The 23576-nt window shown below is 51.9% G+C and overlaps 1 protein-coding gene across 2 annotated transcripts; it reads right to left on the bottom strand.

Annotated features, from left to right (window-relative positions):
* Positions 1-61: 61 nt before the first annotated feature.
* On the bottom strand, positions 62-21252 carry HAPLN3 (hyaluronan and proteoglycan link protein 3). Of its 2 annotated transcripts, XM_037987705.2 has the most exons (6): positions 21118-21252; positions 18642-18780; positions 9898-10067; positions 4177-4545; positions 1733-2035; positions 62-1021 (listed from the first exon to the last, which is right to left on the bottom strand). In XM_037987705.2, the coding sequence occupies exons 3-6, from the start codon at positions 10019-10021 to the stop codon at positions 735-737; spliced, it is 1083 nt and encodes a 360-aa protein (XP_037843633.1). In that variant the 5' UTR covers positions 10022-10067; positions 18642-18780; positions 21118-21252; the 3' UTR covers positions 62-734. The 2 variants fall into 2 exon arrangements, with proteins under 2 accessions (XP_037843633.1, XP_007988525.1); XM_007990334.3 differs by lacking the exon at positions 18642-18780 and having other exon boundaries at positions 21118-21251.
* Between the last annotated feature and the right edge of the window lie 2324 nt (positions 21253-23576).

Here is a 23576-nt window from a genome sequence, read left to right as displayed (position 1 = left end):
GGGGCCTGCGCCCTGAGACCAAATGAGATGGAAACACAGAAAAGGACTGGGGATGGCGGAAGGCGGTCATAGCACCATTTATTGTCCAAAGAAAGTACACACACCTGAGAGCCTCTCCCCACACAGGGAAAAATGAGAAACAAATGACAACAAAACAGATTCTTTGGAACCAAGATGGGGAGGGGAATGGAGAGGGGAATTTCTCCCATCCCTCATATTTCACCCGGAAGCCTAGAACTGGCTTCCAGCCCTAGCCCTTCAGTGGGCAGACTGGGGTCAGCAGGTTCACAGAGAAGTAGAGGTGGGCAGAAGAGATCCAAAGCCCAGCTCCGGAGGCCCCTGAGGCCCTCTTCTTCCCCTAGGCTGAGGGGCAGGGAGAACTGTGCCCACCATGCCCTGACTCCCAGTGGCATTCTGGACAGGCCACCGCCCGCTCTGGGCACCAACCTCCTTAAGGGAGGGAGACCAGCCTGGATGGTGGGGAACCCTCCAGAAGCCCACAAAACCGCAAATGGCCCAGGGAAGCAGGCAAGATTTCTGGAGTGGGCCATCCAAGAGCAAAGGGAGGCATTGGGTTCTGTTTGCTTTACAAAAAAAATAGTAAAAAAGTGTTTAAAGAAAATTTAAATTGAGAAGTATAAAAACAGTTAAAATGGCTCCAACCCACAAAGGAAAACAAACCACTCAATAAATACACAGCCAGTGAGAGAATGCGGCAGGGGAGGGCCCCACGTCTAGTGCTGGCGGTAGCAGTAAACACCGTACAAGCGGCTCTGTGGGTCAGGGAAGCCAAAGCTTCGGACCCCAGGCTCCGGGGGCCCACAGTTGGGATGCGGGTGAACCACAGGGTAGCGGACGCTGCCATCTGCCAGCCAGCCAGCGTCGCAGCGGTCCAGGCCATGGAACTTCCAGGCGGCAAAGAGCTGTCCCACCTTGGCGATTGTGGCGTCATCTTCCTGGCAGGCCTCCCTTGCCTCTGTCAGTGTCAGCTTCTCAGGGTGCTCCAGGTAGTACACCCGCCCTGGGGGAAAGGGGGCATGAGTGCCGGACAGCACAGGGGGCAGCCAGAGAGCACAGCGGGGCCTGCAGAGATGCCAGCCCCAAAGACCCATCTGAGCCCAGGGAGCTACCATACTGCAGGCATCTGCAGAGAACACTTCCTAATCTTCACCCTCTCCCAGAAAGCTCCGTCCCACCTGCCATAGAACCCAGGTCCCTCCAGTCATGTCTGCACTCCCCCACCACCCTTCCCTATTTGCACCCTGGGTGGACACCCCACCTAGGCTGGACCAGTCAGGGTTTCTCGCCCATTCGGTCATTTACTGAACACCTACTATGTGTCAGACACTTTTCCAAGGGCTTGGCATATGACACTGAACCAGTTTCGGTTTTACTTGCTCATCTTCCTGTGAAATGAGCTGCTTTGTGAAGACAGGCTGTGTTTTATTTGTCTGTGATTCCCCGGAGTCTAGTCTAGGCTCTAACATATAGAAGGCACTCAGTAAATATTTGATGAATGAAGAAACCAATGATCGGCATAAAGCAGCAGCAGCAGCAGCAAAGCACTCGAAACTCAACCAGACGCTGCTTCAAGGGTGGCTAGTGCTCTTGGCCTCCAGGTGGCAGTGCCAGCAGAGCCAGCAGAGGGGGCCAGAGCTCCCCAGAAGCTGCTCTCCCACAGGTCCTAGATGGCCACCAAACCCACAGGCCTGGCCTTGGCCATTCCACTCACCCTTGAGGGCAGTGGCGAAGCAGAATACATCATAGCGGTGCAGGCGGCGGTGGCGGGGGCCGTAGCTTCGCACGCCAGGTGCCAGGCCCGGGCCACCGCAGGGCTGCCGGGGCAGCATGATGGGGTACTGCACCGTGGCGTCCTGCAGCCAGCCCGCATTGCACCAGTCCAGGCCCTCCTCCCAGGCCCGGAAGAGCTGCTCAAAGGAGGCAACCACCGCGCCCTGCTCAGCACAGACCTGCTGGCCCTCATGGAAGTTGAGTTGATAGCGCCCGTTGGGGGACTGGTAAGGAAAGACCACACCTGTGGGGGGGGGAAGAGGAGCTTAGGGAGTGGCCAGGGGCCCAGCTGGCTGGACACCCCACTCTCCTCCCACCCTCACTGGGACATGTGCTCCCTGCAACACACACACACACACACACACACTGTCCCTCAGAAAAACTCAGCTAACCTCCGACCTCCTGTCTGTTGCTGCCTCTCTCCTGGGACTCAGCTCATTCACAGCAGTACTCAGAAAACATCCATGAGTTAAGGTAATTAATTAGTCAATTAATGCCCCCAACAATAGAAGGGAAACGATACCTAATCCACAAGGCTGTTGCCAGACCCCCAGTGAGGCTGTGCCATCTTCTCCAGACAAGCCCGGACTTTGGGCTCTAGGGGCCGGGTTTGACTCCCAGCTCCCCACTCATTAGCTGGGACCTGATAGTGTATGTTATTATTAACGTGGAAATTTCCTAGGAAAATGCAAGGAACTTTCCACGTGCGGCAGATGATTTTCAGGAGAAGGAGAGGCCCTAGAGGGCATGGGGACAGGCGTGGGGAAGGGCCTTTCCATAAAGGAGGCTCAAGGGCAGGGAGGTCCTGGGGCAGGCGGTTTCTCTCCTTGTGGCCAGGGTCTGATGGGGGCCGCAGGCTTCCCTCAAAAGATACGTTCATGTTTGAAATTTTACTCTAATAAAAAGTTTTTAAATTTCCGAGATGCAGTCTCTACCAAGTCAATGAAACCTTAAGGAGTAGAGGTGACCCTAGGAGTCTGGGAAGGACACCACTTGACTGCTGTTGTTTACCCAGAGTCTTTGGAATCTCCTCCCTATGGCCAAGGACCTGGGAATAGCCTGAGCCCCAAACCTCCAATCTCATCAGGGCAGGAAGCCAGGCACCTGGGCAAAGCCAGGTTGGGTGGCAGAGAAGCCCATGGGCTCTGACAATCCGCTTGCAGCCTCCACATGTGTTTGCAGGGGGACTGTTTCATGCCTGGTTCCACCCCAAATTCCTAGCCCTTGTAGCCCCAGGAATGGGGTGAGGGCTCCCTGTTTCTCTAGGCTGCCCCTGCAGACCCCAGACCAATGACTCTTGCAGGTTCTCCCCAACTCCACTGCCACCCCAAGTTCAGGAATGAGGAATGTGGCCCCTCTGAGCCACCATTTAAGCCATGTGGACACTTGTGGCAAAGACAGAGAACACATTTTAAGGATGTACATTTTATCCTCATTACCTCCGAGGGAGGTAAAGGAGGAAAGATTGTGATACCCCATTTTATACCTGAGAGGCCCAGGGTTCTAAGGGGGATGAGGCATTTACCCAGATGTCACAGCTGGGATGGGCTGGGGTTAGTCAGGTCACCTTCCTCTATGCCCAAACTGCCCTTAACATGTGGGAGAGAGATGAGGACACGCAGCCCCATCCTAGAGACAGAGAAGGTAAATACAAATTAAAGATCAAACACGGACCTCACATACAAGATCTGGCTTGCAGGATGTGGCTGGCTTGGACAGCATTGGGTTTTTATTTTTTGTTTTTTTGGGGTTTTTTTTGTTTGGTTGGTTTTGTTTTTTGTTTTTTGTTTTTAAAAAGAGGTTTTTACATAAAAATCAGGAGATCTCACATAAAAATATAAGCGTATCTTGTCAAGCCAGAAAATTCGGCAGAGTGGGGCCTGCATTCCGGCAGGGCATCATCAACTGGGCCTGAGTACGGTGGGAGATCCCTGGGGACAGGACAAGGGCTCAGGAGTGTGCCCAGTCCCCACCACTCCCATTATCTCACACTGGGCTGCCTCATTCACTAGTGTTACCCGCTAACCTTGCTTAAATCTCAGCTCTGTCTCTAATAAGCTGTGGGGCCAGCTCTGGTTTTCCTCTCTCTGAATGGGATGTGAATGAGAGCGGGTAGAGGGGAACAGATTTTAGAGGCTGGGTGCTTGGGTTCAGACCCCAGCTCTGTCATTTACAAGCTGTGTGACCTTAGGTAAGTTACTTGACCTCTCTGTGTCTCAGTTTCCTCACCTGTAAAATGGGGGTGATAACAGTAGCTTCCCTGTGGGTTGTTTTGAGAATTAAGTACTTTTAAATGTCTAAAGCACATAGATCTGGATGTTTTCTCTGGTCCTCTCCCCTCTGCTCTCTGGTCCCAGTGTCACCCAGTCCCCGTCAGGGTCTCACCCCGTAGCTCCAGCTCCACCAGACCGCTTTCATCCTCCAGCCCATCAATGACCTCACAGCGGTAACGCCCATAGTCCTCCAGTCGCAGATCCTGGATCTCCAGCGAGACATCATGCTCCTTCTCCTGCCGCAAGTGCACACGGCCTTGGTAGTCCCCAAAGGAGCGGTGCCTCAGCCCAATGGCCACCAGCACGTCCTTCTCTGGGGCCCCGTTCTCCGATAGCTTCCACCATTTGATGCGCACGCGCCTTGGGGAGCCCAGGGCCGGCTCGTAGTGGTAGCGGCAGGGCAGGATCACACTGGCCCCTTGGTAGGTGAACAGGGTCTCCTCGGGTGTCTCCACCACCAGCTTCACTCCATTGAGGAGGTCTTGGGGGAGAGATAGGGTGCAGATGAGACCTGCTGCAGCACATCCGTACCCCTGCAAGGGCCACCTCACCCCCTCATCCGCGGCAACTCCAGGCTCAGATTGCAAAAATGGCCACCATGTTCCACCTCTCCCTGGATCCACATGCTCTGCAGTGTGACTTTGCATATCCTTCCATCAAAAGATGACATTTATTCCCCTACCCCCTTGAATCTGTGCTGGCCTTGCCACTTGCTTTGACCAACTGAATGCCTTGGAAGTGACTATTCATCATGTCTGTTCTGAGCATAGGCCCCAGAGGGCCTTGCTGCTTCCACTCTTTTTCTTAGGACTTTGCCAGCCACCATGAGCACATGGCCAGCCTTGCCTGCTAGAGGATGAGAGACTACACAAAACAGAGACAGAGCGCCCCAGCTGAGGCCATCCTACAGCAACCAGCCCCCCGCTGACCTGCCCACCACGGGCAGGCACATCTGCAAGACCCAACTGCAAGACCCGAAGAAATGGAGCCCACTCCAAAATGCTGACCCACAGAATCATGAGCTAAAAAAACGGCTGTCATCTTAAACAAGTCACTAAGTTTTGGGTGGTTTGTTATGCATCAAAATCTAACCAATGGAGGGGGCAACAAGAGCTATCCCACATGAGGTACATGGCCAGGACAAGCGGCCCTGATAGGAATCCCTCAGAGTTTCCTTCCCCACCACACTGGCCAGAGGACAGCACAGCCCTAGCTTTACTCTCTGGTCCAGCTGTCCGCCATAACTCTTCCCAAATACCGAGCAGCCTAGTGAGCTAAGGGCAGAACTTCTAAAGGAGACTATGCTCAGGGCTCCGAGTTACAAATACACACAGAACTCAACATGCAACAAAAGAATCAAGTTCATAGGCTAAAGCTTACTCTTCTTTAACTGGGGAGCCCCTGTTGGGACCTCACTGATTCATTCTCTTGGGTCTAGACTTCAACACATGCTTGATTTACTCAAGGTAGGGGACAGGGGCCAGGCATGGTTGTTCACGCCTGTAATCCCAACACTTTGAGAGGCCAAGACAGGAGGATCGCTTCAGCCCAGGAGTTTGAGACCAGCCTGGGCAACACAGCGAGACCCTGTCTCTACAAAAAAATTTTTTTTAACTAGCTGAGTATGGTGGCATGTGCCTGTGGTCCCAGCTACTCGGGAGGCTGAGGTGGGAGTATTGCTTCAGCCCAGGGGTTCGAGGCTGCAGTGAGTCATGATCGCACCACTGCGTTCCAGACTGGGTGAGATAGCAAGACTCTGTTGCTGAAAACAAAATAAAAACAACTCAATTAATTAAAAAGGTGGAGGCAAGGGGACAGCCTCATGGGTAAGCAGGAGACGGGAGGTTCCCTGTAGAGGAATCATGCTGAAAAAGAGCTATACTTAAGGTGGCAGATTGCCATATGTAGAGGCCTCCAAGTGTGGACCCCGAGTCAGTAGCATTAGCATCACCAGGAATTTGTCAGAAATGCACATTGTTGGGTCCCAGTGCATCAGAGACTCTGGGAATGGGGTCCAGCCTCCAGAGGACTCTCAGGCTCATTCAGGTTAGAGCTGTCCTGCTCTGCAGAGGCAGTAGGTACAGAGGTTTGGAGTCAGGCAATCCGGGCTTGCATCTTGGTTCCACCTCCCAGCTGTGTAATCCAGGGAATTCAAGCCTCAGCTTCCTCATTTGTAGAATGGATTAATTACAGTCCCTACAGAGGGCTGTGATAAGGTTGAAATTAGGTAAAGCAGGACGCCTGGCGCACAGAAAGTGTCCAATAGATATGAAGCAGGGCTATCATTTAGGGGCCACTTCCTTGGTTCTTCCCAACTCTCTTGAGTAAAGCTACCTTTGAAGCTTTAACCTGAATAAAATGAAAATGTACATCCATACGATAAAATACTATACAGCTATGTAAAATAATCTGGTAGATGTACATTCATTTGCTGACTTAGAAAATTATTTATATTCTATGAGGTGATAAGGGAGACTACAAAATCACATGTATGACATGAGCTGATCACTTGAGGCCAGGAGTTCGAGACTAGCCTGGCCAACATGGTGAAGCCCCATCTCTACTAAAAATACAAAAATTAGCTGGGCACGGTGGTGCACGTCTGTAGCCTCAGCTAACTCAGGAGGTTAAAGTGGAAGGATCTCTTGAGCCCAGGAGGCAGAGGTTGCAGTGAGCCGAGATCACACCACTGCACTCCAGCCTGTTTGACAGAGTGAGACCCTATCTCCAAAAAAAAAAAAAAAAAAAAGGGAAAGGCTAGAAAGAGATACCTAAAAAGTTAGCAGTGGTTCCCCTGGGTGGGGGGATTATATATGACTTTGCTTGCATATTCAGGGACAAAAGGGAGAGAGAAAAATTAAATGTTGGCCTGGTAGTGTGGTGAAACTATGGGTAGGAAGTTTAAGTTTTTTAAATTCCACAAATCTCAATAAAGTAGTGCTTGTAGGCCCGGTATGGTGGCTCACACCTGTAATCCCAGCACTCTGGGAGGCTGAGGCAGGCAGATCACGAGGTCAGGAGACTGAGACCATCCTGGTTAACACAGTGAAACCCCATCTCTACTAAAAATAGAAAAAATTAGCTGGGCGTGGTGGTGGACGCCTGTAGTCCCAGCTACTCGGGAGGCTGAGGCAGGAGAATGGCATGAACCCAGAAGGCAGAGCTTGCAGTGAGCCGAGATCACACCACTGCACTCCAACCTGGGGGACAGAGCAAGACTCTGTCTCAAAAATAAATAAATAAATAAAGTAGTGCTTGTACAACAAAATAAATTCTGAAGGAAAAGGGTGTAGTCGGCTAAATAATGGCCTCCCAAAATACCCTAAATCCTAATCCCTAGAACTTGTGAACATTACCTTATGTGGCAAAATGGACTTTGCAGATGAGCTTAAACTAAGGATGTTGAGATGGGGAGGGTATCCTGAATTTTCCAGATGGGCCCTAAATGCAAATATGCAAGTACCTGTTTAGAGGGAGGCAGAGGGAGATTTCCACATAAAAGAGGAGAAGGCCAAGTAGCCATGGAGGCAGAAATTGGAGTGAGGCAGCTACAGGCAAGGAATGCTAGCAGCCACCAGAACTGAAAGAGGCAAGGCAAGAACAGATTCTCTCCAAGAGCCCCAAGGAGGCACAGTCCTATCCACACCTCGATTTCTGCACAGTGAAACTAATGTTGGATTTCTGGTGCCTAAAGCAGTGAGAGAATACATCTCTGTTGTTTCAAGCCACCAAGTTTGTGTTAATTTGTTACAGCTGACTTAGGAGACTAATTAAAAATGAGGAAAGTTTCTCTGCAGGCACAATCATCTACTCAAAGGCAGAGGGAAAGGTGAGAAACCCCCAGCCCTGCGCTTGCAAGTTCATGTGTCATCTCTGAACTAGGCTGTGAGCTCTTCATGGCAGGTGCTGGGTATTACTGAGACCAGCAATCTGGTTCGTTCCTTCCACAAACAAGTGGAACAAGTTTTTTGTTGTTGTTGTTGTTGTTGAGTCTCGCTCTGTCACCCAGGCTGGAGTGCAGTGGCGTGATCTCAGCTTACTGCAACCTCCTCCTCCCAGGTTCAAGCAATTCTGATGCCTCAGCCTCCCAAGTAGTTGGGATTACAGGTGCACACCACCACACCGGGCTAAGTTTTTGGGTTTTGTTTTGTTTGGTTTTTGAGATAGTCTCAGTTTGTTGTTCAGGCGGAAGTGCAGTGGCGCAATCTTAGCTCACTGCAACCTCCGCCTCCTGGGTTCACGCCATTCTCCTGCCTCAGCCTCCTGAGTAGCTGAGATTAAAGGCACCTGCCACCATGCCCGGCTACTTTTGTATTTTTAGTAGAGACAGGGTTTCACCAAGTTGGTCAGAAAGGTCTCAATCTCTTGACCTCATGATCCGCCCTCTTCGGCCTCCCAAAGTGCTGCGATTACAGGCATGAACCACTGCACCTGGCCAATTTTTTGTATTTTTAGTAGAGACGAGGTTGTGGTATGTTGGCCAGGCTGGCCTCGAACTCCTGACCTCAAGTGATTCGCCCACCTCAGCTTCCCAAAGTGCTGGGATTATAGGCATGAGCCACCACACCCAGCCCTCAGCTTGTCTTTTTAATAGCTGTGTGACCTGGACAACTGGATTAACTCTCTGAGCCTCAGTTTGCTCATCTACAAGAACAGATGATAACAGAATCTATTTCAGGCTGTGAGGGCAGGCAGCATCAATTCAGTCTGGTCAGCACCCATGCTGCACTAGTGATTAAAAATGTGTATTTTCGGCAGGGCTTGTTGGCTCACGCCTGTAATCCCAGCACTTTGGGAGACTGAGGCGGGTGGATCACCTGAGGTCAAGAGTTCAGGACCAGCCTGGCCAACATGGCAAAACCCCTGTCTCTACTAAAAGTACAAAAATTAGCCAGGTGTGGTGGCAGATGCCTGTAATCCCAGCTGCTTGGGAGGCTGAGGCAGAAGAATCGCCTGAACCTGGGAGGCGGAAGCTGCAGTGAGCCAAGATTGTGCCACTGCACTCCAGCCTGGATGATAAAGTGAGACTCCGTCAAAAAAAAATTTTTTTAAAGTGTATTTTCACCCTTGCCTATATCAGGGCTTTTGTGATTATAAGAGACAACATATGCAAAATATCTAGAAGCGCGCCCAACCCATGATGGGTACACAACAACTGCTACTTTAAAAATTTCCCTGCCCAAGGCCACGCAGCTAGTAAGAGGTAGAATTATAAGACTGAAACTCGGGCCAGGCATGGTGGCTCATGCCTGTAATCCCAGCAATTTGGGAGGTTGAGGTGGGTGGATCATCTGAGGTCAGGAGTTCAAGACCAGCCTGGACAACATGACGAAACCCTGTCTCTACTAAAAATACAAAAATTAACCGGGGTGGTGGCACATGCCTGTAATCCCAGTTACATGGGAGGCTGAGGCAGAAGAATCGCTTGAACCTGGGAGGCGGAGGTTGCTGTGAGCCGAGATCGCGCCACTGCACTCCAGCCTCGGCAACAGAGTGAGACTCTATCTCAAAAACAAAACAAAAAAAGATTGAAACTCACATCTATTTGACCCGAAGTCCCCTTTCCACCGGGGGGACCAGGGGAGGACACATTTAAGCTGGACCCTGAACAACTGGCAGGACTTTTAGGGAAAGTAAAAAGCCTAAGTGAATTGGGCCCCATGCCTAAGAGGCTGGCAAACACAGGGAAACGAAATCACCCCTTCCTCTGGTCCACTACAAGGGCCCTGCTGGAATGTCCCTGTCCCAGCCTGGAACCCACAGATCACAGCAAGAGCCAGGGAGATCTAGGTCACCCAGGGGAGCAAAGAGCTAGGTGGAGGATGTCGCCTACCTTTGCCATGACCGTTGCCTGGGTTCTGGTCGTTGGCGCTGTTGGAGTAGTAGAAGCCATTGTAGAAGGGCAGTCCGTAGGAGCCGGGCAGCAGGAGCAATGGGACCAGGAGCAGCAGGCCCATCTCCTCATGCCAGGGCGACCCGGGCCAGGCTGGGCCCCAGGGCAAACTGGGAAGGGGAGGAAAACAAGGCAATTAGAAAAGCCCAGCTTTGAGGGCCCGCATCCCCTCTACTCCAACACCATTCACTCGTTTGCTCAACAGCTCACTGCGGGACACCTGCCACCTGTGTGCCAGATGCTGTTCCCGGAGCTGAGAAGACAGCAGTGACAAGCTAGATGAGGTTCCTGCTTTCAGGGAACTGCACCCCAAAGGCAAGATGGGAGATCAGCAAAGAGACAAATTATAAGAAGGAAGTAACAGGCAGCTAAAAGACAACAGAGAAAATTAAGCAGGATGATATGACAGGCTCAATGTTTTTCAAGCCAGAGGTTTGAATTTGAAAGGTTATGAGCAGGCCGGGCATAGTGGCTCAGGCCTGTAATCCCAGCACTTTGGGAGGCTAAGGCAGGCAGATCACCTGAGGTCGGGAGTTCGAGACCAGCCTGGCCAATAGAGAAACCCCATCTCTACTAATACAAAATTAGCCGGGTGTGGTGGCACATGCCTGTAATCCCAGCTACTTGGGAGGCTGAGGCAGGAGAATCGCTTGAGCCCAGCAGGCAGAGATTGCGGTGAGCCAAGATTACGCCATTGCACTCCAGACTGGGCAACAAGAGTGAAACTCTGTCTCAAAAAAAAAAAGAAAGAAAGAAAGAAAGAAAGGTTATGAGCAGCATTTTTAAATGACACCAAATAAGCTAAACTAGAACAGAAAATATCAGGGTGCATAGATGATATGTTAAGCAAAGATGAGTCCTGCATTTTTTTTTTTTTTTTTTTTTTTTTTTTTTTTGAGATAGAGTCTTGCTCTGTCGCCCAGGCTGGAGTACAGTGGTGTGATCTCGGCTCACTGCAACCTCCGCCTCCTAGGTTCCAGAGATTCTCCTGCCTCAGCCTCCCGAGTAGCTGGGACTATAGGCGCCTGCCACCTCGCCCAGCTAGTTTTTTGTATTTTTTAGTAGAGACGGGGTTTCATCGTGTTAGCCAGGATGGTCTCGATCTCCTGACCTCATGATCCGCCCGTCTCGGCCTCCCAAAGTGCTGGGATTACAGGCTTGAGCCACCGCGCCCGGCGACCAGCTAACTTTTTGTATTTTTAGTAGAGATGGGATTTCACTGCCTTAGCCAGGATAGTCTTGATCTCCTAATGCACCTGCCTTGGCCTCCCAAAGTGCTGGAATTACATGCACGAGTCACCACGCCCAGCCTGTTTTTTGTTTTTTTGAAAAAGGGTCTCACTCTGTCGCCAGAGTGGAGTGCAATGGCGCGATCTCAGCTCACTGCAACCTCTGCCTCCCGGATTCAAGTGATTCTTGTCCCTCAGCCTCCCACGTAGCTGGGATCACAGGTGTAAGCCACCATGCCCAGCTAATTTTTTTTTTTTTTTTTTGAGATGGAGTCTCGCTCTGTCGCCCAGGCTTGAGTGCAGGGGAAGCTCCGCCTTTCAGGTTCACCCTGTTCTCTTGCCTCAGCCCCCCAAGTAGCTGGGACTACAGGCACTCACCACCACACCCGGCTAATTTTTTGAATTTTTTAGTAGAGACAGGGTTTCACCGTGTTAGCCAGGCTGGTCTCAAACTCCTGGCCTCAAGAGATCCACCCACCTCGGCTCCTAAAGTGCTGGGATTACAGGTGTGAGCCACCACACCGAGTAAGGTCAAAAATACAAAAATAATTTTTATTTTTTTTTTTTTAGAAAGAGTCTTGCTCTGTCACCCAGGCTGGAGTGCAGTGACACAATCTCAGCTCACTGCAACCACCACCTCCTGGGTTCAAGTGATTCTCATGCCTCAGCCTCCTGAGTAGCTGGGATTACAGGCGCGTGCTAACATGCCCGGCTAATTTTTGTATTTTTAGTAGAGACAGGGTTTCACCATGTTGGCCAGGCTGATCTCGAACTCCTGACCTCAGGTGATCCACCCTCCTTGGCCTCCCAAAGTGCTGAGATTACAGGCGTGAGCCACTGAGCCCAACTCAAAAATAATTTTTGAACACCACGCTAGAGGTCTTGGGAGCTATTCCAGTTTGGGTGAGCACTCAAATGAAAGAGGTAGCCCGCCCATGGGCTGTAGTTTGATGATTTGATTTTTTTAAATATTGCATTAAAATATTATGTCTTGATTACTAAGATTTTTAGCAAACCCCCTTCCTCCCCGGCTTAAACCTCACACTGAGGGCTACTACCTCACTCATGTCACCCTAGCCCTGCTCACCTACCATTTACTGCACACTCTCAACAATTAAAAGATGGGGTCACTCCTTGAAGGAGCTTGGTCCAGGGAGGGGGCAGAGTCGTGGGCAGGCAGTCTCGATTGCTGTGTGGTGAGTACCAAGATGGAGGTACAGAAACAGGAATGTCCAAATGAGACTGAAGGTACAGGAGTTTGCCAGGTGGAGAAGAACTGACAGGTTTATCCAGTAGGGCACTGCCACGACAAAGGTGCAGATGCCAGCAAGAGTCCTGATCCTGGGGGTGCTGGGGGTGTACAGGGGTTCCTTCATTTTGTCCCACACACCCACCAGGTCCATCGTCTGTCCTTCTCTGACATGTATTGGTCCCTGTGTGTCACTTGTCTCAGTTCCCCGGTCCTCTGGCTTCTAGTGGGATAGAACCAATGGGAGGCACTCAGAGAAGATGGCAGAGAGGGAAGAGAAGGAAGACCGGGCATTGCTTCCCAGCTCCCTTGCCACCCCAGGGCCTCTACCACACAGTGTCTGCTGCTGCTGGTCTCTGTGTCCCCAGCTTCCTTGTTGGGTCCCTTCACCCTGCTCTCTAGAAGTCATTCCTCCATTAAAGTTTCTTCATTGGAATCATCTGGGCTGGATTCTGCTTCCTGCAAATACCCTGGCTGCCATGGGGGAGAGGAGGTAAGGGGGTCACCAGGGCCAGTGTCTGGACGCCTTGGGTGTCAGGCCCAGAAGCATATCCTATTTTTATTTTTTTTTTAAGATGGAATCGCACTCTGTCATCTAAGCTGGAGTGCAGTGGCAAGATCTCAGCTCACTGCAACCTCCGTCTCCTGGGTTCAAATGATTCTCGTGCCTCAGCCTCCCAAGTAGCTGGGATTACAGGTACGCACCAACACGCCCCACTAATTTTTATATTTTTTGTAGAAACGGGGTTTCGCCATGTTGGCCAGGCTGGTCTCAAACTCCTGGCCTCAAGTGATCCACCCACCTCGGCCTCCCAAAGTGCTGGGATTATAGGCATGAGCCACCACACCTGGCCAGAAGCCTATCCTTTGTCCTGGGGGCCAGTGATGGCTTTAAGCAGAGAAGTCACAGGATCAGACTCACATCTTAAGATACTTCCCTGCAGGGACTGAGTGGAAGGTGGACCTGGGGGCAGCAAGACAGCAGGCAGCTGCAAATGTAACTATGATTATCATGTAGCAACGTGGAAGAATGCTTAGGGTGTGAGTTAAAATAGACAAAGCAGAACATACAATTGCCTCTGCTATGATTGCAACCATGTGGTCTTATGAATGCCTATGTACAGGACCCAGAAGATGAGGAAACACTTAAAAGAAAGAGGAAGGGAGGAAGGGAGGACGGAAGGGAGAACAGAAGGAAGGAAAGAAGGAAGGGAGGGACGGAGGGAGGAAGGGAAGGAGGGAAGGAGGGAGGGAAGGAGGGAGGGAGGGAGGGAGGGAGGGAGGGAGGAAGGAAGGAAGGAAGGAAGGAAGGAAGGGAGGGAGGGAGGGAGGGAGGGAGGGAGGGAGGGAGGGAGGCAGGCAGGCAGACAGGCAAAGCATTGGCTTGTTAGAGTGATGGGATTGTGAAGTAAACATTCTTGTTTCCAGAACAGTTAGGAGCGCTTGCTGGAGAGAATGGATGTAAAGAAAGTTGAGAGGCAGAATCCACCATTCTCTTAGACATCTTCACAGAAATCCCGAGGCCCAGACGTGCCATCTATGCTGTGCACTGCAGCTAGGACACCAAGAACTCTGAGGCCCCGCTTCTTGTCCAAGAGGAATTCATTCCCCTGTTGACACCTGTAAGGCCCCTTGGCGATAGAGAACTGGGAGGCCTAAGCACAATGGGGCATTCTGGTACAGAGTTTGGGAACTGGAAGATCGGAGTTCAAATCCCACCTCTACTACTTATTCACTGTGAGATTCTGGGCAAGTTTCCTCAGTTATGAAATGGAGATCATAAAACACCCTGGTATATTTCTCACCAGTGCATTCTATTTTTCTCCTAAAGTAACAGGTACAGATGGGTGTATGGCCGCTCAGCTGAAGACTGCATTTCCAGCCTCTCTCGCAGCTAGGAGAGCTATGTGACTCAGTTCTGGTCAATGGCAGCAAGCAGAAATAACATGTGCCACATCCGGGTCTGGCAGTTAAAACAATTACAGATGCCTTTCCCTGGTATTCTTTCCCTCAACCTTCTGGAAACCACAGTAGCCAGCTAAGAGTCAGAGATGGAAACCACAGATTGAATGGCAGAGCTGCCCATCAGCCCTGGACCTCCTCCACTTGCACTGTCCCATGAGAAAGAAACAGAGTCCTATCGTATTTAAGCCACCACTTTTTGCATCTTTTTTTTTTTTTTTTTTTTTTTTTTTGAGACAAAGTCTTGCTCTGTCACCCAGGCTGGAGTACAATGGCACAGTCTCAGCTCACTGCAACCTCTGCTTCCAGATTCAAGCAATTCTCCCTGCCTCAGCCTCCTGAGTAGCTGGGATTACAGGCACCTGCCACCACGCCTGGCTAATTTTTATAATTTTTTAGTAGAAATGGGGTTTCGCCATGTTGGCCAAGCTGGTCTTGAACTCCTGACCTCAGGTGATCTGCCCACCTCAGTCTCCCAAAGTGCTGGGATTACAGGCGTGAGCCACCACGCCCGGCCTGCATCTCTTTGTCAACATAGCTTAACCTCACTTGTCCTAAAAAATACACAAGCCACAGCATTACTATGATCAGCATAAAAGTATTAACAGCTGAGCACTTACTCTCTCATTTATTTTATCTTTGTTTTTGTTTTGAGGCCAAGTCTCACTCTGTCGCCCAGGTAAGCTCAGCACTTGAGCCTCTGAGGCACCCCTTCCCAGCCTCAGAAACCCCAGCACACCCTCACAACCTTCAGCCTGGCACCACACTTTCTCCCTGGGTTTTAAAGGGCTTCTACATCCAGCAGCTCCCATGATCCTCCTAAGAGCTCCCTAAGGTTGGCAAGGATAATTTTTTTCTCCCCATTTAACCCACAAGTGAATAGAGCCACAGAGACATGAAGCAACTATCCAAAGATCACAGGGCCAGGAGGTGGGACAGGCAGAACTCTGTTCAATCCTTGTCAGCCAATCCCATAACAGTCTGTCATAAATTTTTATTTATTTATTTATTTAAATACATATTTTTTTGAGATGGACTCTCACTCAGTCACCCAGGCTGGAGGGCAGTGGTGTTATCTCAGCTCACTGCAACCTCAGTCTCCCAGGATGAAGTGATTCTCCTGCCTCAGCCTCCTGGGTAGCTGGGATTACAGGTGCCCACCACCACGCCCGGCTAATTTTTTTTTTTTTTTTGGTATTTTTAGTAGAGATGGGGTTTCGCCATGTTGGCCAGGCTGGTCTCGAACTCCTGACCTCAAGTGATTCACATGTCTCAGCCTCCCAAAGTGCTGGGATTACAGGTGTGAGCCACTATGCCCAGCCCAATCTGTCATATTTAAAGACTGCCTTCTACTTGTCAGTGCACTTCCATGGACACGAGTCTCTGTGGGCCTCCCAGTGTCAGAATTATTATCCCTATAGTACAGAAAAGGAAACTGAGGTTCTGAAATGCTAAAATGCTTGTCTAAGGTTACCCAGGTAGATAAAGGAGCTGGGACTTGGTCTCATTCATTCAACACGTATTTATCATACATCTATCGTGTGCCAGCCACCATTCTAGGCAAAAAAGACGTCCTCATGGAGTTTACATTCTAATGGAAGACAATAAGCACAGTGCGCAGGCTCTTGAGCTGCCTGGTGGAGCCCACTCCCACTCTGCGGGGTGTACTTTCGTTTCAGTAAATCTGTGCTTCTGTTGCTTCATTCTTTTGTTGCTTTGTTTGTGCTTTTTGTCCAGTTCTTTGTTCAAAACACCAAGAACCTGGAGGACTTGTAGTCAAGACCCTCCACTGGGAACGTATGTTGACGAGCCAGCCAGGAGGGAAGCCCAAAGTTTGGCATTTATGTTTTCTCTTTTTCCCTTTTCCTCTCTGCTCCATACAAGGCAACCCTGGTTTTTCTGTTTTTGTATTTTTTTTTTTCAATCTCTCTCTCTCTCTTTTTCCCTTTCCAATTCAGGACTCTCAGTGGACAGTGCCTATGCACAGAGGCAGCTGGAGGTTTCTGGCCGGGGCCACTCTCTGGTGAAATTGAAAGGTTTCCCTGTGGAAGCGCCTGGTCACCACCGCCCAGTTGGGGTGAGGGACCTGAGTCCTTTTCCTTTTTTTCTTTTTCAATCTTGGAGTGGCCATTTCCTAGTAGATCCTTAGGAACGGAAGCCAAGTGGCCAGGGCCACTCTCTGGTGTTACCTGAAGGCCAAGGAGTGAATGGGGGTAGCTGCCTGCGTGGAAGCGGGAAGCGCTCTTTTCTATCTTTTCTGGTTACAGTCCCCAATCCCTCCATGTGATGCAATTGGCAGTGGCAGCTCTTCCAGGGTGACTCACACACATTTCCAGTGACTTAAACCCTCTTTTCTTATGCTAAATTCTCCTATGGAGTTAGCCCATAAAGGCAAAAGATAATGTCTCTTAGGTATTTTGACCTCCCTTCTCCTATTCGATCTATTCAACTGGCTGAGGACCTTTGGGCCTCAGAAGCTTTAGAACACATTCTACATCTTGGACCTCCACTGAGGGGATCCCATAGCTTGATGGTCATTGCTTCAGCATCAGTTGGCTAGCCCTGAACCCCACAGAAATTCTCAACCCCAATTCTATCACCCCCAGACCCTGGAACACCCTGCCAACCTTGGTACTGTTAACTCCACAATGTTTGGGAACCTCCTTAGTCCTGCAAGGAGTGCAGGAAGATATGGCCCATCTAAATTGGTGCGATGCTAAAAGTCGGGGATTATACCGAGGAACAAAAGGAAAGTTCACAGTAGGCCATCACCTCTGGAGGGTAAACAAACAAAAAAGAAAAAAACAAACCCACAATGTGTGATATATGTAATGTGAGAGTGATGCAGCTGATAGAGAAAAGAGGAAGTAGGAGAAAGGGTACCTTTTGGACAGGGAGGGTCAGGAGGGCCCCCCGATATACAATGAAGACACAAACCTGGAAAATCCTGGGAGAATGGGCATTCCAGGAAAAGGGAACAGCAAATGCAAAGGCCTGTGGCAGGAATGGCTCAGAGGTCAGTAAGACTAGAGCCCTAGGGACAAGAGGGAGGGTGGCAGGAAATGATGTCTAAGTCATGGCCAGAGGCCCCATGATGTAGTGCCTTGGCATTTATTTATTCTAAGAAAGAAAGACATTGAAGAGTCTCAGCAGAGGAGTGGCATGAATCTGCTTTACACTCTCAAAGGATCATTCTGGATGTTTTCTGACTGCCGATCAACTGCATGTCCCCCTCCTGGCTCCTCCTTTCCAAGCTAAAAGGAACCTGGGTTATCTCCATCACTTCTGGCCTCTCTCCTATGGGGCACCCAGCTTTGCTTGCTCTCTGGTTTATCACTTCAAGTGGAGGGTTGTGATCTGGTCAACACCTCTCTTTGTTGGATGCTAACTCAGCAGTAATGTAACCTCACATTGAGGGGATGTCAAAAAAATTAAAAGGAATTGGCTAGGTGCAGTGGCTTACGCCTGTTATCCCAACACTTTGGAGGCCAAGGAGGGTAGATCACCTGAGGTCAGGAGCTTGAGACCAGCCTGGCCAACATGGCAAAACCCCGTCTCTACTAAAAATACAAAAAACAGCTGGGTGTGGTGGTGGGTGCCTGGAATCCCAGCTACTCTGGAGGCTGAGGCAGGAGAATTGCTTGAACCTGGGAGGCAGAGGTTGCAGTGAGCTGACATCATGCCATTGCACTCCAGCCTGGGCGACAGAGTGAAACTGCATCTCAAAAAAAAAAAAAGAAAAGAAAAACAAAAGGAATTTTAAGAAAAGATCAGCCGTGTGCCCAAGAACGCCAGGCCAAGAGGAAGCTGGCCATTTTCCAGTCCTCTCTGAGAGACAAGCAGCACACACGCTCAAGGTTTCAAGTTAAACTCATTGAGTTTGGGTCTTAGCTCTGCCACCTGCTAGCTGGGTGACCCTGGGAAAGTCATTTGACCTCTCTGAACAGAAAATTTCCTCTCTCCAGAGAAGACTAAAGGGGAACTCAGGGGCTGAGGACAAGCACAGCCTTGAATGCTAAGGTCAGTGCACGGGACAGGGTCCTGGGTGGGAGTCGGGAGTGGCAATTGCCACTTGGTTGCTGCCTTGCCCCAGGTCCATCTCTGACCATCCCTGACCACTACCACTGAGGGGAGGGATGGACAACCTCTGCTCCCCTACCATGGCTATCCAGCCACCAGCTCCTCAGGACCACCACAGAGGTGCCACCAGCTGGAAGGCCCAAGACCAAGTCCAGCCCAGTCACCTTGGCAGTGAACAGCTCCCCAAATCTTCTGGAGTCCTGCCTGGGCACTCAGACCTGGGCTCGGTATTGAAGCTGGACACACTGCATCCTGCTGAGTGACTTTGGGCAAGTTCACCTCTCTGTGCCTCTATTTCCTCATCTGTAAAAAAAAAAAGGAACTTAAGGCCGGGCTCACACCTGTAATCCTAGAGCATTTTGGGAAGCTGAGGGGGTGGATCACCTGAGATCAGGAGTTCAAGACTGGCCTGCCAACATAGTGAAACTCCTGTCTCTACTAAAAATACAAAACTCAGCTGGGTGTGGTGGCAGATGCCTGTAATCCCAGCTACTGGTGTGGCTAAGGCAGGAGAATTGTTTGAACCCAGGAGGCGGAAGTTGGAAGTTGCAGTGAACTGAGACCACACCACTGCACTCCAACCTGGCTGACAGAGTAAGACTCCATCTCAAAAAAAAAAAAAGGAACGTAATGGGCTGTGGTGACAATTATAGAAGATGTAAGATGTATGATAGCTAGTCCCTGGCATGTAGCAGGTGCTCAACAAATGAACATGGCAAAGACTTCAGGCTCTAGAAGCAGATTGGCTGCCTGCATTCAGATCTGTCTCCACCCACTTCCTAACCCTGTCATTGGACAAGTCGCTGCACCTCTCTGAGCCTCAGTTTCTTCATCTTTAAAATGGGGGTCACAAGCGATGCATGGTGGATCACGCCTGTAATCCCTGCACTTTGGGAGGCCGAGGTGGGTGGATCACTTGAGGTCAAGAGTTCAAGACTAGCCTGGCCAACACGTGAAACCCCATCTCTACTAAAAATACAAAAATTAGCCAAGGGCGGTGGTGGGCGCTTGTAGTCCCAGCTACTAGGGAGGCTGAGGCAGGAGAATCGCTTGAACCCGGGAGTTGGAGGTTGCAGTGAGCTGAGATTGAGCCATTGCACTCCAGCCTGGGCAACAAGAGCAAAAAAAAGGGGGGAGGGGTCACGACGATACCAACCAGAAAACACTTTCGTGAAGATTAAGGGAGAGAATAGCTGCAGAGCACTGAAAATACTGCTTCATGCTTGGGGATAAGGAGCAAGCACTGGGAAAATATGACCTATTACTACACTTGTGAGCAGTTCACACAGTGAAGGCTTACACCATCTCAGTGGCTCTTTCTCCTCTCTCACTGCCTACGAGACAAAGTGGTCACCACTGCCTCCTCTTCACAGTTGAGGAAACTGAGGCCAAGAGTGTGAAGTTCAGTGAACTACCCAAGGCATTATCTTTGTCAAATATCTCGAACTTAGAGAAAATTCAGGTTTCCTGATGGCCAGCCCGTTGCTTTTCCCAGGCGCCTCTAGCCTAGGGACCCCTCCACCAAGAACAATAAGCCCGGGTTTGGAGGGAGGGTGGGTGGCACCTCCCTGCCAGGGGCATGTCCGCACTGGGCCGTCCGTGAGTACAAGTCCCCCAGGTACCAGAAGGGGGCAGCATCGCCCGCAAGGTCTGCACGAGCGCGGCTCCCAGTGAGAAATTTGACATCCTTGTCCCAGTTTGCATAAGGCTTGATCCGCGCCTTTGAAACCTGCAGCCCCCAGGAGAATGAAAGCCGGAGGTGTTTCCTACCAGCATTCCCAACCCGTTGGCCCAGGTGGCGTCGCGGGAGAGAAGCCAGGGCCTCTCTCAATCGCCGCCCCCTGCTGCAGGGAGGACAGGCACCCCCGCGGGTCAGCGCTGGACACCGAGGTCGGAATAGGTTCACAGGCTGCCTGTGGCCACCCAGCGAGCTGGTGGCAGGACTGGGTCCAAGTGCCGTGCTGTTTCCATCCTGGCTGCGCACGAGCCTACGTTCCTCCCTGAGGGTCGCCATCTCCCACCCAGGGCTCTGCCCTCCACCCTCCCTACCCTTCTGGCCTTGCTGTCCCTGGGGCAGGAACCCCGGTGAGCGAAGTCTGGAACCCACAGGCATCCGTTACGTTTGCCCCAGGGCGCCCAGAGCCGGCCAGCCGCGGTCCAGAGACTCAGGTCCGCCAGCCGCCTCGCAGGTTGCCCCCAGCCCCTCCCAGGGCTCCCGGGGCCCCCGGAGCATCCAACAGATACCCAGGGGCAGGGCCTGGGGCGCCGCGGACGGCGCTGGAGGCAGCCGACCCTGGACAGACGACAGGGGAGAAAGCCAAGCGGCCCCTGGCAGGAAGGGGGCTGGAGGCGGACGGTGGTCTCGGAGGCCGGGGGTCCGCTCGGGCTCTGCTCCCTCACGGTGGGCACGAGGGTCCGGCGTGAGTCTGCCCGCGCCCCCGCGCGGCTCCCTCCCCACTTCTCTCGCCCGGGATCACAGCCCATCTCAGCCCGGGCCTCCGCAGTGCCCGGCCCACGCCTCCTGCCCCTTCCCCCGACCCTGCCCGGGAGGTGTGGGAACCCGCAGGGCACCCAAAGCGGGGAGGGAGGAACCCGGCCCGCACGCAGCCCCAGAAGCTCAGCGACCCCTGAGCCACGTACCGTCCCCAGGCAGCTCCTCGACTGCTAGAGCTCTCGGGGGCCGCGAGCTGCCCCGGTCCAAGGCGGCAGTCGGATTTCGGGGAACTTAAAAGGCTAGAAAGGAAGCGGCAGCAAAAAAACCCCCGCGCTCCCGCCAGACCAGCCCCTTAAAGGAACACGCGCACCTTTCCCTCCCAAGGGCTGGGTCTGAAGGGAGGAGTTACTGCAGACTTGAGCGGTCTCCAGACTTGCTGGGAACCACCGCAAAGGGAGTGTGCAAGAATTGAGGCCCTCACGTCTTGGGAGGGGTGGAATAGGAGAGTCTGGGGAGGGGGGATCCCCTGAGAAAGCCTGGTATACCAAAAACAGTGGGAGTAAGCAGGGGAAGCCCCTGTCCAGCATTCTGCTAGGGGCTCATGCTGCTCCCCACCTTTGGTTGTGGAAGGGGTGAGACTTCTGTATTACTTTCTTTACCCAATAGAAAGCAAGGGGGTGAGGCCGAGTGCAGTGAATGACTCATGCCTGTAACCCCAGCACTTTGGGAGGCGGAGGCGGGTGGATCACCTGAGGTCAGGAGTTCAAGACCAGCCTGGGCAACATGGTGAAACCCCATCTCTACTAAAAATACAAAATTAGCTGGGCGTGGTGGAGCATGCCTGTAATCCCAGCTACTTGGGAGGCTTAGGCAGGAGAATTGCTTGAACCCAGGAGGCAGAGGTTGCAGTAAGCCAAGTTCATGCCATTGTGCTCCAGCCTGGGCAACAAGAGTTAAACTCTGTCTCAAAAAAAAAAAAAAAAGCAAAGGGGTGCTGACATCCTCCTGCCCCTGAGTTTGGCCATCATGAAACGCTGGCCAAATTCCTAACTCACTGTCAGGCACATAGCAGGTGCTATCCCCAGGACATGGGGCTTGAATGAGTGGCCCTGGCTGGGAGGGGAGACACAGGGTGGGATGCCTCTGCAGCCTACAGGGGCAATCAGGCTTCTGAGTGGTGCTCCAACAGAGGTGGACCTCCCTTCGGAATCCTGCTAATCAGCACAGCCATCCAGGCAGCCACTCAGGATGCCTCTGTTTGGACAGGGTGTTTTCTTTCCTGTCCAGACCAATGGGGGCCCTGGCCTGGACAGCCCGATGTTTCCTCAGCAGAAAAGACTGAGGTCCTTCAGATTTGGCTGGGGGAAGGGTCGAAGGGTCACAGGGTCACAGAGCCCAGAGCCTCTTCTTAAACACAGCTCAAGTTGGCCCGTGTGTGTGTGCGCGCGCGCATATGTGTGTGTTACACATAGCCAGGGGCAAATTGGAGCACAAAGAACTGTGATCAACAGGTAAAAGGCACCTAAAAGGAATGCCAGACTTGATAGGCAAAGGGGAGCCAAGGTAGGTTCCTCTGCAGGTTCCCGACAGGGGAGTGGATGGACAGCAGAGGGAGCACATTTTGTTACAGGAAGTCGAGTTGAACATGCCAGCCAGGGGTAGGGATAGCCAGCAGGTGGAATCTGAACACTCACCCTCTGCCTTGCAGTGGGGCAGAAAAAAGTCAATGTGTAGGGGTGATGGTAAAAGCTGGGCAAATGGAAGACACTGCTGAGGGAGAGAAGACAAGAAAGGAAGGAGGGGGTCAGCAGTGAGGGAATTCCACTCCAGAGTCCCAGGAGGGGGACTTTTAGAAGGCTGTGGCCAACCCATCCCAGAGCAGTGATGCTTCTCCCACTGTCTGCTCATCCGGCGGGGAGGCTGGAACAGGGGTTCAGGGCAGGAAACTCCCCCGGGAGTCCTGAGGCTCGAAAGCACCCAGAAAGACTTGGCTCTAAACCCAATCCACACCACTCCACAGAAGACAGCTCTGAAACAGGAAGCAGTAGGTCAAGGGAACCCCAGGGGAAGGGAGTCCCCCATCCTCAGTTCCTATGAAGACCACTGCCTGGGCCTTTTATTCAGACCCTGCTAGGCCCAGGAGCCCAGCAACGGCAGGTCTCAGAAAGGAACCACTTCCAGAAGCATTTCCCTGATGTGGTTCCAGCAAAGCCACACCCTCCCTTTGGCAGCCCTGCGGCCTCACCTCCTGCTGCTCAGAGGCACCCCCTGCCTGCATAGCACAGCTCAGCTCCCGAAGTTTGGAAAAGTTCACCTTAATGAAGAGGGTGGTTTTTCCTACACCCCTTCCCAAGCTGCCAAGCCTCTGCTTGCAAGTCACCCTCCCAGATCGCCAGGACACTGGCCTGCAAGGCCCGCCCCCCTTCTTGATGACCCCACACAGGAGAGGGCAGCGAGGGTATCCCTGGAGCACACACACCAGTGGCCTACCAGGAACCAGTGTGTTCAGGCAGGAGGCCTCATGCCCACTTGGCAGAGCCCTGGCCCCCTCCTCTAGTCCCATGCTGCACCCACCCCAGGAACTCCAGTTCTGAAGGCGCCCAGGTTCACTGGTCTAATAGTTCCTCCAGCCCACCACTTCAGTTACAGAGAGAATGGAAACTGC

The sequence above is a fragment of the Chlorocebus sabaeus genome, chromosome 29, assembly GCF_047675955.1.
Source record: "Chlorocebus sabaeus isolate Y175 chromosome 29, mChlSab1.0.hap1, whole genome shotgun sequence".
Taxonomy (NCBI): Eukaryota; Metazoa; Chordata; class Mammalia; order Primates; family Cercopithecidae; genus Chlorocebus; species Chlorocebus sabaeus.
This window is presented reverse-complemented; position numbering and strand designations above follow the sequence as displayed.

Coding starts and splice junctions, on each gene's coding strand:
- HAPLN3 (XM_037987705.2), bottom strand. CDS start 10,021: ATGGGCCTGCTGCTCCTGGTCCCATTGCTCCTGCTGCCCGGCTCCTAC. Junction 2,036..4,176: donor GGTGGAGCTGGAGCTACGGG/GTGAGACCCTGA, acceptor CCCCCCCCACAG/GTGTGGTCTTTCCTTACCAG. Junction 1,022..1,732: donor CTTCGCCACTGCCCTCAAGG/GTGAGTGGAATG, acceptor CCTTTCCCCCAG/GGCGGGTGTACTACCTGGAG.